The 15,092-nt window shown below is 55.2% G+C and overlaps 4 protein-coding genes across 4 annotated transcripts; 2 read left to right on the top strand and 2 right to left on the bottom strand.

Annotated features, from left to right (window-relative positions):
- Nucleotides 1-33: 33 nt before the first annotated feature.
- Nucleotides 34-3,480, bottom strand: CORC01_07930 (ATP dependent DNA ligase domain-containing protein; the record flags this gene model as incomplete). Its single annotated transcript, XM_022619565.1, has 5 exons — nucleotides 34-1,966; nucleotides 2,145-2,227; nucleotides 2,277-2,370; nucleotides 2,424-3,040; nucleotides 3,142-3,480. The coding sequence occupies 5 exons, from the start codon at nucleotides 3,478-3,480 to the stop codon at nucleotides 34-36; spliced, it is 3,066 nt and encodes a 1,021-aa protein (XP_022473940.1).
- Nucleotides 3,481-5,982: 2,502 nt separating this feature from the next.
- CORC01_07929 (uncharacterized protein) lies at nucleotides 5,983-7,917 on the top strand (the record flags this gene model as incomplete). Its single annotated transcript, XM_022619564.1, has 2 exons — nucleotides 5,983-7,625; nucleotides 7,683-7,917. 2 exons carry the CDS (start codon nucleotides 5,983-5,985, stop codon nucleotides 7,915-7,917), a joined length of 1,878 nt encoding a protein of 625 aa, XP_022473939.1.
- A 1,272-nt stretch (nucleotides 7,918-9,189) lies between these two features.
- Nucleotides 9,190-12,046, top strand: CORC01_07928 (V-type ATPase; the record flags this gene model as incomplete). Its single annotated transcript, XM_022619563.1, has 7 exons — nucleotides 9,190-9,798; nucleotides 9,915-9,963; nucleotides 10,025-10,046; nucleotides 10,119-10,167; nucleotides 10,220-10,304; nucleotides 10,367-11,931; nucleotides 11,990-12,046. The coding sequence occupies 7 exons, from the start codon at nucleotides 9,190-9,192 to the stop codon at nucleotides 12,044-12,046; spliced, it is 2,436 nt and encodes an 811-aa protein (XP_022473938.1).
- A 609-nt stretch (nucleotides 12,047-12,655) lies between these two features.
- CORC01_07927 (uncharacterized protein) lies at nucleotides 12,656-14,855 on the bottom strand (the record flags this gene model as incomplete). The annotated part of the gene is made up of 4 exons (XM_022619562.1): nucleotides 12,656-13,606; nucleotides 13,685-14,252; nucleotides 14,314-14,413; nucleotides 14,477-14,855. 4 exons carry the CDS (start codon nucleotides 14,853-14,855, stop codon nucleotides 12,656-12,658), a joined length of 1,998 nt encoding a protein of 665 aa, XP_022473937.1.
- Between the last annotated feature and the right edge of the window lie 237 nt (nucleotides 14,856-15,092).

The raw sequence follows: 15,092 nt of genomic DNA, 5'->3' as shown, positions 1-15,092 counted from the left end.
TACTAGTAGACGAGAGAGAACGAGAAGACTTTGCTAAGCCAATCCAACCCACCACTTCCTCTTGGGATCCGGTTGCCCCTTCGACGGCTTTGATCCCTTGAGCACCTTTTCCAATGCTGTGACGTCTTCCAAAAGGCGCCAATCGTACACCTCCACATACTCGCGGCTGCCGCTTGGCGCGTACATCGGGTTGCTCTGCAAATGTCTCATGAGGGTCTTCGTTGCTTCTTTGCGGTTGTGTTCGACGAAGCAGACCTTTCGAGGGGGCCGCTTTCGCCTTGAACAGTTAGTGGCCGAGATAGATGTAGGGGTTGAGGAATGGGCTGATGATGTGGCTGTATCGGAGGTGCTGGCCGTCCAGTTTTGCGGATCCGCGGTCCAGTTGTGTACGCCGTGAAGAGGGAGGAGGTTCTCGGTTATCCAGGGCTGGTGTGCGATGCAGGGGGCGAGTAGGACCATGGTGTCTGCAAATAGACAACTGTCACCTGCGTGTTCACACTGGGGCTTTGGCTGTGTAGACGAGGAGTCCAATACGCTATGACGACGCGGTTCAGGCGCCTCTGCTGCTGATCCAGCCGTTTGTTGGCCCAGCTCGTTCAAGGCAGTGTCAACTGGCCTTGATGCTGTTCTGTCCATCATGATGTGCTTTGCTGCCCCCAATTGTGATTGAGACGTCTGAGGAGAGGGAGGTGTCCGATTGGCACTGATAACCCCAAGCGGTTGACGGTTTGGCGGTGATAGCCCCTGACCGGCGGAGCCAGCTTCGGAACAAACTCTTGGTCGCTTGTGCTGAGTCGCGTCTTCCCCTTCTGGACCTCGTTTCCTGGCGCTGGGTGATTCTGGTGCTTCGCCGGCGGTGGTGTCTTCAGCGATGCGGTTCATCCCTTCTGCTCTGGCCGATGAGGTCCGAGGAGTGACGAGAGCTGTTTCTGGGGCTTCAAGCAATGCCGGTAACCGATTGAGAGGTTTGACAGGGCTCATAGAGAAATTCGGTGCTGGCGAAGTTGAAGGTCGGACGGAAGAAGTGCGGGATGGCGTCATGAGAGAGCCTGTCGTGGACTGGCTGACGGCATCAACAGGAATACCACGAGGGTCCGCTCCTTCCAATCTAGCAATCCAATCCAGCATTTCTTGACTGTCTTCCATAGCAGGAGTTGTGGTTGCTTCTTCCGCCACAGCCTGTAGTTCCGAGAAAGAGATTGTGTCCACAAAGGATCGGTCAAAGTGCACCTTGGATACCTGGGGGAATCTCGGTTGCCAAAAGCCAGTATTTCCCTCCTTGTCAAACGAGAAACAGCGGATGTCAAAGACCAGAGGCTCTGTGAAAACGACAGTTGGTATCTTTTGTTGAGCGATGCCTGGTGCAAGATGGAGAATCAAGGCGTCATTCTCCTCAAAAGACACTGGCATCGGGTTTCCGTAGGATGAGACGGTCTTGAGAAGGGTCTCATTGAGCTCTACCTGGTGAACCACTGTGAACTCAGGCTGAGCTTGAAATCTCTGTACATCCTCCTTGTTCTCGAGGCAGCCGAGAAAGAAGTGTGTCCAATTGAGGTTTGGGATGCCATAGCACTTTGCTTTGTCTGCGTCGTACCGCGCCGCGACCACAGAAAAGTCGCCCACATCACCAAAACCTCCAATATACTCTTTCTTGAGCTTGATTGGGCATCCAGCAAAGGAGCGGCGGTTCTCGCTGAAGTCGAAATAGGGGTCGTCTGGCTTCAGCACCAGGCCTTCCTCCCGGGCAGCAATGGACTTGGCAAAGGCCTGTCTTAGATGATGCACTCCCAGTCTGTCATCGAGGTTGATGACCTGGCGTTCCACCAGCTCGGCATGACCCTCCCGGCGGGTAATCAAGTGAGTAAGTCGCTTGAAGCGCTCATTCTGCCCGGTGCCCAAGAGAGACTCCTCATCGACAAGCAGAACATCAAAATAGACAATCATCAAGTGTTCGTAGTCGTGGCGCCTAGGACCATTAGCTAAATGCTCATTCCTTTCTAACTTCATTCTGGAATTCGTCAAGCTGAAACAACGACTTGGGGGACAAGAGCTGGAAGTGCAAAGAGGCGGCAAAAGCACTACTGGTGTGAGGGAATGCTTCATGCTGGGATATGAGTAGACACTCCTCGCGATAGTGAACTTACTGTGAATCTGCTTCCGTATGCAGATAGCTGCCTGATCTTGAGACATATTTGCGTATCTTGTGAAAAGGCATAATCTTTTTGTCCTGTGTCTGCTGTCAGAGAGATGACATATGCTGAACCCAAGGGGCATACCATGTCATTGTAGACCACCAGCTCACCCTCAAGAATACACCCTTTGGAAAGCTTGCAATTCGGTTTTCCAATTTTGAGAGAGTCGCGAATAGCTCTGTATTTGTCAGTACCCAAGACACACATGACACAGTAGGATTCAATGCTCACCCATGTAATGCAGCGCGATCTTTGGTGCTGTCCTTGCCGCTCTTGGAGAAGATTTGGATGCACTTGAACCCCTTGCTCATGTCTATATGAACCTGGCAATACTCTCCGTCCATTTTCTTCTCGCAGCTCATGCGGCTGTGGCCGAGCTTCATGCAATGCTTGATGCTTCGCCCTTTCAGCCAGAACGGCCTACCAACCTTGGTACCCAAGACCGGCGTTAAGTGCTGTATCAGATGTCTGTGCTTCTGGTTCTCTGAGCCACAGCGGAATGAGGGATCTTTATTCAGGTCTTTAAGAAGAGACAAGGCCGCCGCAAAATTATCTTGAACCTTGAGTATCGTGGGCAGTAATGGGTCGTAGCAGTAGTAGACATGGCCGGGGTCCAGCATGACTGGCTGGAAGTTCTTGAGGATGATTCGGGTAAGCCATTTGGCTTCTCGCGCTTGTAGGCGAAGGTACAAAGGACCCAGGAGTTCTTCCCGAGAACTGCTGCTTGGATGGGATTGTGAGGCTCGAACAACGGGCGAGCTGAACCTACATGAGGCGGCGAGGCTGTTCAGGGCCGAATCGATTTCCTCAACACTTACGGCCTCCCTTTCGGCGCAGATGGGAGGAGGCTGGCAGTCATGTCAGCATGGCCAGATCCTCGTATCATCTCCGATCCCATGACACTTGAAATCTTCCTCTTCTTCGTAAGGGAATCAGACCGAGAACGCACCGTTTCCTTGAAGACTCTCGCAACACAGTCAGCTAAATCCTCGCCCCGACCAGCCTCTTTGTATCGACGAAGTTGCTGGACGCGTGACTTCCCGAGACCAAAGGTGCGGCCAACGATGTTAGATAGTGTGTCGGCCTGAATAGCGTATACACGATCGGTGCGTTTGTCCGGGAGGAGAGTAGAAAGCAGAGCAGAGGCATCGGTCTCGGGATCGTCAATGAGTTGGCGATGCAGAGTGAACCAGCTGGTCACGCGTTGTTTGAGGTTCTTGTCGTCCGTTTTACACTGTTTATGGACCTGCTCCAGCAGATCGCAGACGAGAACAAAGGAAATGGGCATCGTGAAGACTCCTTAGCTCAGCTCCAGCATGGCCGCGAAGAATGACTTCGGTGGTAAGGGGCTATGATGATGGAGAGGAAGCGATTAAATGGACAACACCAGTAAGGTGCATTCACGTCACCGAGGGACCACAAGGTAGGCGACAGTCAATGTTGGGTGACATTTGAAAGGCTGTCGGGAGTTGAACCGTGATGATGCCCAAGGTGAAGCACTACCGACTTTTGCGGACTCCTGCTCCGTTCCCGCTTCCCGATCGCTCCTGTCTGTGCCTCTCGAGAGCGTCATGCAGATAGTCAGACTGCGTTAGAAAGGTCGCGTCACGCGTCTCAATTAGCGGTGGTGCGCTCTCACGTGTGTGTGTTGGGTGTGGTGGAGGCTAGACTGGACGGAAAGGGGGAGTGCCATCCACCAGACCCAGACTGGTGGCTCCAAAGTCAATTGATTGCTGTGGGTGGTGTGATTATGCATCGATTTCCCACCTTGGTTTACCCGTGGTTTACGTACCTAAGATATGCACAAATGGGGTCTCGGGAATGCATAAATGGGCAGGTTCTGGAAAGTCAAAGGAGCAGTCACGTGGATACTTCTCAAGAGTCGGGGAAACAAAGTGCGACTGTGATTGGCTACTAATTCCAAGGAAATTGTCAGATTGGGGTGTCCCCACGCTAAGCCACGGTTCATCCCAGCTCTGTCCTGCGGACCCTTGCCGGGACCTGCACACCTGGATTCTTTCATAGTGGTTTCTTGCAGATCTGCTAGCTGGTGCCTCGGGCCCTTTTTCCAAGACCTCTCGTCCGGCGCCGCCGTCAGTCCGCCGCCCATCTCGAGCCTGTTGCCCGGTCGCCCATCGGTTCCTGGCAGTTTCCTGACTCCTGCTGCAGCTCGTTGCAGCCTCACTGCGTCTTACAGGTTCCTTGCAGACGATGGTGCTGCACGCTTGCTGCAAGCCCCTGAATAACCACCGTCTTAGTGGATCATAACGCCTGCAAACGCAAGCCTTGGCCCACTGGTTTCCGTGGACGATGGTTTCGTTTCGTCTTGTTGATCTGGTGAGGCGTCCATCAAAACAATGGGCAACGCATGTGCAAAGCCAGATCCATGGCCGAGAACAATGGCCCATCAAAGATCGAGGGGGGGATGATGCCTGCTTATCCAGCGGCTTTACCTTAGTGTCTCAGTCTGTTAGTTAGCTGTCAATGTCAACAGGGACGATGGATGTAGAGTAAACATTAGACTGGGGAGAAAAAGAGAGTAAAAAAGGTCCAGACTAAAACAAAGGCAATGCGTTTTACGGATACCGCACTCAAGAACACCACCACGACTCCGTCATCAACGGCTCAAGGTCAGACCACATGCTCCGGTTCCCATCCCAACAACCAGGGCCGTAGCCAACAAAAGAGTCAACTGACCAGCTACCGCTGCTGCCATCGCATTGCATCTGCCCGACTCTCAATTTGAAGGTGCCCGCCTGGTCGCAGTTCTTCTTCTCCTACTCGTCCATTGTCAACTTCGTTTTTTCATCCCACCATCTTCACATCCCACCCACCCTCCTCGCCATTGGCTCAATCTCACCGCCGCCGCTTGCTGCTGCCGCTGTCAATACTGTCGCCGTTGCTTCTTCGCTGCCAGTGGTCATCCCAAGGTCCCAACTCGCCCTCACGCCCGCTGCCTCCGCCGAACCTCCTCACCTCATCTCTCACCTTACCTCACCCAACCTTGTTCTATTACACGACGGGTACCTTACCTCATACTTTGGGTCCAGACATCGGTCTCCCTGCTCCCCTTATACGATCCCAGGACAACAACACGTCTTCTATCAACAAGGTATCAACCAGCAATCCAAGCAGCATTGACAGCACAGAGCCACAGTCCAGGGCCTCGCCCACAGCTGCATCCTCCTTTCGACCTCGCTTGGTCGTCACAATCTCTACATCAACACGCGGTTCCCCATTTTCAGTCCTTGTCGCTCATCCAACTGGGAATCTGTGCCCGAATCCGTCATTCAAACCCATCCAAGGTCCCGACGAAGCGAAGACAGGCGAGATCAAAAGATTCCACTGGACCACGGCAGCAACGCAATTCCTTGACTACCGAGCTTCCACAACCTGGGAGCCACACAGTGACAGAGGTCGAGGCCCGCCCCTATCTGCCGCAGTAAAGCAAAATACCCTCGTCCGCCACGGCAGCTCCGCCAATCTCGCCGTCCAATCGTCGCCCTCGTTGCGCTGCAACCCTCATTCAACGGCCCCCTACCAGACCCAGAGGGAAGTTCCTCCCAACCCACGCAATCCGACTACCCTTACTGGCAGTCTGGCACTGGAGCTGCTTCCTGAACCTGGATCACCCCCCCCGACCCCCGAACTTTCAATTCTCTCCGGGCCGCCCTCTAATCGCTGCATTTGTGGCTAGGTATCTGCCCGGTCCAGTCTCTCGCTGTCCCTGCACAACAACAAACACGTACTCCTTCGGGCTGTCAATAATGACCCTCTTTCCACTCTCTCCATGACAGCCATTTTTTTGCTACAAATCTGCTTCATCTCTGCTAGCTCACGCACTCTCTTATATGACCACCAGAGACATTTGAATTCTTACAAGGCTGTCGTTGCCAAAAGAACGAATCACGCTCACTCCTCCGCCGCCTGGAGACAGCGGCATCCTCGGCGAGCCAACACCGCCTCTCCCTCGCATTCTTTGCCCAAGCGCCGTCGAGCATACACCACCACCGCGGATTGCCAGTCGTTGCACGAGGCGTCCACCGCGCACTTTGCTCGTGCTGAGATGCAGAGCACTCACGAGATTCGCCGTCGTGCATCTGTGGTTGAGCGTCCGCCGGCGGACCACCCGGCCACCACGACCACCACGGCTTTTACACCACAACCCGCCATCACCCCGAGGTCCTCGTATTTCAAGCCTTCAGAAGCACAAATTGAGACTGTTGTCGGAGAAATGGAGATCGCAGAGGCCGTGACGCCTCCCCCTCCGACGCCATCAACCCAAGAACGTTTCTCGCGCGCGTCACGTTCAGGTTCCAATGCATCGCGCACCACCAATCGACTATCTCTCACACTTCCTATTGCTCCACCTACCAGTGATCCTTCCCGACCCGCTTCAGTCGCGACGACATCCTACCCTCCGACGCCTGTCGATAGCTCGGCCCTCACATCACCTTCAGATCCCAATGACTTCATCATTGCGATAGCAGCGCAAGAGCGGCGTGTTTTGGAGATTCGCGAAGAACTAGCCCGCGCGGAGGCTGAGCTGACGAGACTGAAGCAGCAGTGGACTATTCAGGGCGGTCAACGAAAGAGAGAGATTCGCAATGAGCCCATGCGTCCTCTAGCACCTCAATTTGAGCCATCATTGTTGGATGATGACGAGGCAGGCTTGAAACGAAGCGTCGAGTTGGACAGGAGGAAATCTCTCTTGAGAGATTTGCAGGGACAGACTGGGCCCAGGGAGTATCGAAGAAGAGTTCTCCGTGGCGGGCACACGAGGACGCTGTCATTACTGTCACCGACCAAGCCGGAAGGTTTTGCTGTGCATGAGGATACCGCCAGTCTGAGATCGCCCGAAATTCGGTCACCGCCCATGCTGTCCAATGCTGCTCTTTCCAAGAGAGCATCCTGGCAGCCGCGCTCATACAATACTGCTGTACCCCCTGTCGCAAAGCAGATGGCACAGGACTTTAGGCTAGGTCTGTGGAGCTTCATGGAGGATATCAGACAAGCCACCGTCGGCGATGAACCTATCAATGGTGTTCCCGGACGCCCTGGCTCAACGGACCCTCATGGCAGGAGATCATATGCCGGAGACCAGGACACCATCAAGGCCAACAGCTCTTCTCGGACTAGGGTCCCGGTGAACTCGGCCTTTGACTTGCCGCCGATGGACACACCAAGCAAGCCGTCCAAGCCGCTGCAAGAAAGACCGAACCCCAAACCCGCAGCCAAGTCCACATCAGCGAAGGCGAAGCACTTTTCATGGACCCCGTTGACTTTCGACTCGTTTGACGACAACGACTGGTCCAACTGGGACTCGCCTCAGCCGTCCTCTGCCAAGCCAGCACGCTGGAGTGGTTCGACGGTGGGTGGAGCAGAGGACCTTGCGTCCATGGCCGAGAACAATGACGAGAATGTGACTTCACTGTAAGAACCCCACTATCGATCTTTGCCACCCCCATACTAAGACATGTGTGTGAACAGTAAGAAGAAGTCGTCCATCACCATTGATACGTCGGCTGCTCGGCCCGAGCCTCGGCCTGAGTCAGCCCTCTTGTCTCCCGCAAGGCTGGAGGAGCTTCTTCCAACCGTCGTCAACAAGCTGTCGCCCGGCAATCTCAAGCGGACAGCTAACAACCTTATGGACGAATGGGAGAAGAGCCTCAAGGAGAGAGACGAAGAGGAGCAGCTCATCGATTTCAAGGAGACCACGGCCTGAGCTAGGTCCACAAGTCACGTCATCGCGACAAACACACACCAATGAGCGTACCGACACTGCAAACAAAATGCCGGCATTGCACATATACGAACTCATCGCAAGGATTACAGTATAGATAAAAGTACAAAAACCTGGACCGAATTGCACAAAGCGGCCAGATGAGCTGAGCGGACTGGTTTTCTCCGCTGAACATAGAATATCCACTGTGGAGGTGGTCGAGGCCAGAGAAAAGCCTCGAAGTATGGAGAGGAAGAGATCAGCCAGGGTGCTGTTCAGATATCAGCAAGTCAAGTAGGACTTGCATGGATAATCGGAGCTTCCATGATAGGAGCTCATATCGGCGTATGTCTGGGTGGCGGTCTGGCAGTCATTCATGATGATGACCTGTTGGATAATGGCATGGCATAATGACGATACTAATGAATGTACGAACGTAAAGTTTTCGTGCTTTGGGATGGAATCAAAACAATGGCGTATGATACTATTGACCTTGTTGCTCAGCATTTCTCAGGCCTGATCTACTAGCGAGTTGGTCGCTTTATGAGGAATTGCAGCTTCAGGAATGGCTTGCTTGGACGTAGTTAGTTAGACTTAGTGTTGAATGTGTATGATTCCGCGGTCAGCCTACTTACTATGCAAGCGAAGCCGACGCTCCACCGTGCAATACATAGGAAACGGCTTCACTTACAGAAGTTGGACCATGCTCATAATTTGCAACCTTTGGTCTGGGTTCGCATCACGTCCTATCAGGAAGCCTAGAGAGACAAGAACATGGGTTTGGAGTTTGGTGCCCATCGTGGCATCACAGGCAGTCAGCAGGGTCAAATGTGTCAGTTTCCCGCTATTGGGATGATTATCCATCAGTAATCGTATAGTCCGTCAAGGTGAAATCACAACCAGGGATACGTGAGATACCGTCTCAGGGCCAACGGTGCGGAGAACCGGCGGTGTCTTGAAGCAGTCGGGTCGTGGCAGTGTAGCTTCCTCAGGCTCAAGGCAACCCAATGTGGCCGGCGGGACTCGCTTGGCGACTACCGGCTTGCCGCTGCGTAAATGAACCGAAGTGAGGTCTTCTCTACCTCCATTTCTATCTTACCTTGCCTCATGTGAGGACAAAGAAGCTCGTCATCAAGTGAAATACCACAGTCCCCAAGTACCAAACCCAATCTACCTACTTTGGACTATTTCAAGAAACCCACCGACAAGAAGCTTCCCACACACCTCGTATACGGTCGGATATTTCAAGAAAGATCCCCGAAACACACAAATTGCATGCAAGTCGGATTTCGTCCTCGCCTTCGGGCGCGGCCATCATTGGTTGACTTGCTTGTTCGCGGGAAGCAGGATGGCGCTGCTGATGGTTCGCCGCCAGTGTCACCGCCAAACCCGCCAGCTGCCCAGGCGACTGGCACTGGCGACTCGAAGACCTACTTGCAGGTCCCTGGCAGTGACTCTGCACACACCATTGGTGGTCCTTCAGCGACAGAAGGCTCAGAAGCAGGCACGGGCCCCGGTCCTACATCATCATCCCCACTTTCCCATGCAGCAGAAGGAGGACCACCGCCGTCCACTCGTACCGTTCCCAGCTGGAGCACCACGAGTTCCACGCAATACCGGGAGGAGGTACTTCCAGTACGTGCACTGGAGCCGCAGCCGCATCCACACCCGACCAGCCAACCTGTCACAGTGGGCGTCGAAGCTCTGGAAATAGCTTCTGCTCAACCTCTACCATCGTCTCCTCCAACAACACCTCGACGATATCCATCCAACCCGCCCTCCCCCTCAACCGCCGACCCTTCTGCACCTTCGATCGACTCTCCCCTTGTGACGACGCTACACGAGTCGAGCCCTGCTCGCGTCGAACAGCCCATCATGCCTCCTGTAAGCACCCCGATCCCAACGCCGCGTTGTCGCCATCGCCGCCTCTGTTATGCGGCATATGCCAGCCCCACCGACCTCGATTGCTGGTAGCTGACCTCGGGCGCCAACTACTACAGAAGCAGAAGAAAGAAGCCAAGGTCGAGCAGGAGGAAGACCTCGGACATGGTAAGCTCGCAACAGTTTCCGATGCATGTCGATGATGCCATTGACTGACCATATCCTGCAGGCAAGATCTTCTCCGTCTCAGGGTTCGTTTGAAGCTCCCCCGACTCGCCTCGGTCCCTCAATCTGTCGCGCCTGACGACTAATCATATTCCTAGACCTGTCATTGTCGCCGAGGACATGATTGGTGTTGCTATGTACGAGTTGGTAGGTGGAAGTGATCGGACAGGCGCTGGGATGGTATCTGACCTTCTCGCAGGTTAGAGTCAGTCACGATAACCTAGTCGGTGAAGTCATTCGAATCAACGGCGATCAAGCAACCATCCAGGTCTACGAGGAGACCGGTGCGTTCCCGATTCCCGATTTCGGCCCCTTTCGAATCGCATGTAGCTAATGGTATGCGCAGCTGGTGTCACTGTCGGTGACCCCGTCTACCGTACCGGAAAGCCCCTCTCCGTCGAGCTCGGCCCCGGTCTGCTCAACGGTATCTACGATGGTATCCAAAGACCTCTCGAGAAGATCAGCGAAATTTCGAAGACCATTTACATTCCCCGCGGTATCGCCGTCCCCGCCCTCGACCGCAATAAGAAGTGGGATTTCGAGCCTTCCGCCAAGGTTGGCGACCACATCTCTGGCGGTGACGTCTGGGGTACCGTCAACGAGAACTCGTTCATTTCCGTCCACCGAATCCTGCTTCCTCCTCGTGCCCGCGGTACCATCACCAAGATCGCCAGCAAGGGACAATACACCGTTGCCGAGCCCCTTCTCGAGGTCGAGTTTGATGGCAAGAAGACCGAGTACCCCATGATGCAGACGTGGCCTGTGCGAGTCCCTCGCCCTACCACTGAGAAGCTCCAGGCAAACGAGCCCTTCATCGTCGGTCAGAGAGTGCTGGACGCCCTTTTCCCTAGTGTCCAGGGTGGTACTGTCGCCATTCCGGGTGCTTTCGGTTGTGGCAAGACTGTCATTAGTCAGTCTGTGTCCAAGTTCTCCAACAGCGATGTCATCGTCTACGTCGGCTGTGGTGAGCGCGGAAACGAGATGGCCGAAGTCCTGAAGGATTTCCCCGAGCTCACCATTGATGTCGACGGTCGCAAGGAGCCCATCATGAAGCGTACCACCCTCATCGCCAACACCTCCAACATGCCTGTCGCTGCTCGTGAAGCTTCCATTTACACCGGTATCACGGTCGCTGAGTACTTCCGTGACCAGGGTCTCGATGTTGCCATGATGGCTGACTCTTCCTCGCGTTGGGCTGAGGCTCTTCGTGAAATTTCTGGTCGTTTGGGAGAGATGCCAGCTGACCAAGGTTTCCCCGCCTACCTCGGTGCCAAGCTTGCCTCTTTCTACGAGCGTGCCGGCCGCGTCGTGTCTCTCGGCTCACCCGAGCGAAATGGCAGTGTCAGCATTGTGGGTGCCGTCAGTCCCCCTGGTGGTGATTTCTCCGATCCTGTCACTACTTCAACTTTGGGTATCGTACAGGTCTTCTGGGGTCTTGACAAGAAGCTCGCCCAGCGAAAGCACTTCCCCTCCATCAACACCTCGCTTAGTTACTCCAAGTACACCATGGTTCTCGACAAGTGGTATGAGAAGGATTACCCCGACTTCCCCCGTCTTCGTGACCGCATCAGGCAGCTCTTGTCCGACTCTGAGGAACTTGACCAGGTCGTGCAGCTGGTCGGAAAGAGTGCGCTGTCCGACCCCGACAAAATTACCCTGGATATCGCCGCGCTTCTGAAGGAAGACTTCTTGCAGCAAAACGGTTACTCAGACTACGACCAATTCTGCCCGTTGTGGAAGACGGAGTGGATGATGAAGCTCATGGTCGGCTTCCACGACGAGGCGCAAAAGGCTATTGCTCAAGGCCAGAGCTGGGCCAAGGTCCGCGAGGCTACTGGTGACTTGCAGGCCAAGCTGCGTCAACTCAAGTTCGAGGTTCCCTCTGAGGGCCAGGAGGCTATTGAGAAGAAGGTGAGTCTTTGCGACAACGCAAACGGTCAATGTCTATTTGCTAACTCATTTGGACCAGTACGAGGACATCCAGCAGCAGATGCTGGACAAGTTTGCCTCTGTTGTTGACGAGTAATCGCTGTTAAGCATTGGGTGTTGTCCTGTTTGGTCCGCATTCCTTGCACTGTGAGGGGATGTCTTTGGTTTCAATAGATAAGTCTAGGGCGAAGCCGCATCATGCATGATGGTTCCTTGTTTCGTAGTCTCGGCTAGTATATCCTATCTGTACATGATCGTTACTATAGCCGGACTATGCGTTGCAATTTGCGTGTGAGGCCGCCATCCTGCCTGCAGGAACACGCAAACCGAGGCACCTTGAAGTGCGTAGTCTACTATCCCCGACTGTACGATGAATGTCAACTCGTGCTTGAAGCCATGCAGCTAAATTTACCGCTGCTCTATCGGGCGACATCACAACAGTCGCATGATGCGCATTTCTAGTAGATAAGCCCGTGTACGTATATTTTTGCATTGTTCCCGATGAAGTGGACAACCCGTTGGCCTCCGGGAAGCGTGATCGAAATATGGCCAATTGATTTAGCTACAAAAATACATGAAAGAGCACAAACTTTCCCAGCTCATCGCACCAACTTTATGCATCTACCACAACTTCAAAGATGCACAAAACATTCCCCTATTCAGGTCTTACCACCTCTCCTCACTAAGTTCCCGCAGAAAGTGCCCCTCAGGACTTACTCATCTCCTCCTCAAGCCACGCTGGGATCGCAGGTGGCCGCTCCCAGCCTTCGAGGTAGCTCTGCCTGGCAACGCCCTCGCCGCTCGGCTTGGCATAGATGCCCGTCACGTACCAGACCACCTCGCCCTTTTTGATCGTGTGCTGGAGCGTCGGGATAGTCGTGCGGCTCTCGACGAGGTTGGAGTTGGGGTCGGCGTTGACGAGGTTCGCAGTCCGCTCGATCTGGGCACCTTCCAGGGCCTTGATGCCCACGGCGCCCTTGGACACCGCAAAGGAGCCGTCTTTGCCTCTCGTGAGTCCCTCGGGCGTATTCGTGTCGTAGTTTCCGATAATCTTTGGCGATGTGCCTTCGCCCTTTTCCGCATCGTAGAGGTCGAGGGAGCGGCCGTTGGTCGAGTTCTCGTTGGCAATGGCAAAGGACCCGTCGGCTGTCATGACCTCCCGGCCGGCTTTGATGTGGTGGATTCGCAGGTGCCAGTTGGGCGTGGACTCGGCGGGGGGCACGAGGATCGTCTTGATCTCGATGTCCGCGAAAGGTTTCCACACGGAGACGAGCACCGGTCCGCCGTCCCTGGACTCGATACCAGCGTACTGCGAGAGCCGCCGCGTCTTCCAGTACTCGCCGCCATCGTCTGACAGGCCCAGCTGCGAGGCCAGGGCGTACTGCTCGAGGGAGAAGAGACCGGGCGGCACGGAGTACCCGTAGGCGCTTGAGTAGGCGAAGGCGCCGTATTTGGCGTGGGTGCCCTTCATCGGGTAGCTGCAGGCCTGGCCGGAGGAGAGGAGCATGCAGTGGCCGCCGATGTTGCTCATGATGTGACCCGGCTGCTCCAGGGCCTTTGTCTTGGGGAGCACGTCCCAGGTCTGTTCTTCCTCTGACGTCCAGAAGGGGTGGTCTTCGGGGACTGCGAGGCAGATGAAGGCGAGGCAGGCCCAGTACTACGCAAGGAACCCACCGGTCAACCATTTATTCTGAAGGGGAGTATCATTCCACGGGACAAGCAAATAAACACTCACAGGGCTTCCGGGGCTGTTATAATTCTCGGCCATGTACATGTTCGGGTACGAGTACCCAATAGTCAACGTGCCACTCGGGCTCCATATGTCGTGCTGCGTCTGCCACCAGCGCAGGTGACGCATCACGATGCCTTTCACCATGCCCCAGGTCAGGGGTTCGGGCAGCTCGACGCCGGCGTAGGCGAGGGCGCCCCAGAAGGAGACCATGGCGAAGCGGTAGCCGACGCTGCGGCCAAAGGGGATGGCGCGCCCCGTTTCGTCAAAGTAGTGCACGAGGTCGAGGGCGACGAGGCGGGCGCGCTCGCGGAACTCGGCGGCGCGTTCGGGCTCGTCGTCGCCGGCGATCTTTGCGTAGAGGAGCTGGAGGAGCTGGATGGCGAAGCTGGAGGAGTAGTAGTCCATCTGGTGGATGCCCTCGGGCCCGTCGTTGGACCAGCCGCCGCTGCGGTAAAAGGTGTCGAGGTGCTTGATGTCGGCGTCGAGGCGCGCCTGCGAGAACTTGGCGCCGTTCTTTTTGAGGCCTAGGTTGGCAAAGACGCGGAACCAGAGCCAGTTTGTGTTGGGCATGCTAGGAAGGTGGTGTTAATGATGAAATTATGAGGACGTGTCGGGATGACCGGACTGCTTACTTCTTCTCGTTGATCGAGTTGCCGAGCCAGTTCTCGACGTTTACGCGTTCCTTCTCAGATAGACCTTCCCAGATGGTGGGCGCAACAGCAAGCGTAAACCCTACGATACATGATTAGTCTTTATAAGTGACGTAGGTAACAGTAGTCAGTCAGGCCAAAGTACCAAAGGGGCACATTTCAACCATGCGCTGGTCATTATCACGGGGAAAGCCCCAGTACTCTGGGTTCTCGGGGTCGGTGCCGGACTTGATGCCCTGGATCCACCATTCGGTGCCGCGGTACTCTCCACCGCCGGCTAGGAGGGCGGCGAGGCCCCAGATGGGACGAAGGATGCCCTCGACCTCGGAGGCGGCTTGGTCGAAACGGACGGCTGTGGCGCCGGGGACTTTGACGCGCGCCTTGAGGGGAGAGAAGAAGGGCTCAAGGGGGTCGAGGAGGGTCCGGAGGAGCTCTTGGACGGATGCCCTGTCTGTGAGCTTCACTTTGGAGAAGGGGTGGGCGCCGTTGTAGCCCAGGACGAGGCCGGTCTTTGCTTCCTCCATGATGACTTGCGTGTGGTAATGACCTGATCAGCAACGAGACGAACAGACGCCTTGCGAGGGAGCAATGGGAGCAGGGTGAACGCAGAGCAGAGGAAACGTCAGAATAACTAGGATTCGCTACGCGGGGGGAGCATCGAAGGTCATCACCCGGCATCCCACGCAACAACCTCGCTTTAGAATTACTCCGGTCAGTATGAACCCACAAGCACCGGGCGACTTCGCCGGGCCGTGTCCACG

The sequence above is a fragment of the Colletotrichum orchidophilum genome, assembly GCF_001831195.1.
Source record: "Colletotrichum orchidophilum strain IMI 309357 chromosome Unknown Scaffold_65.1, whole genome shotgun sequence".
NCBI lineage: Eukaryota > Fungi > Ascomycota > Sordariomycetes > Glomerellales > Glomerellaceae > Colletotrichum > Colletotrichum orchidophilum.
This window is presented reverse-complemented; position numbering and strand designations above follow the sequence as displayed.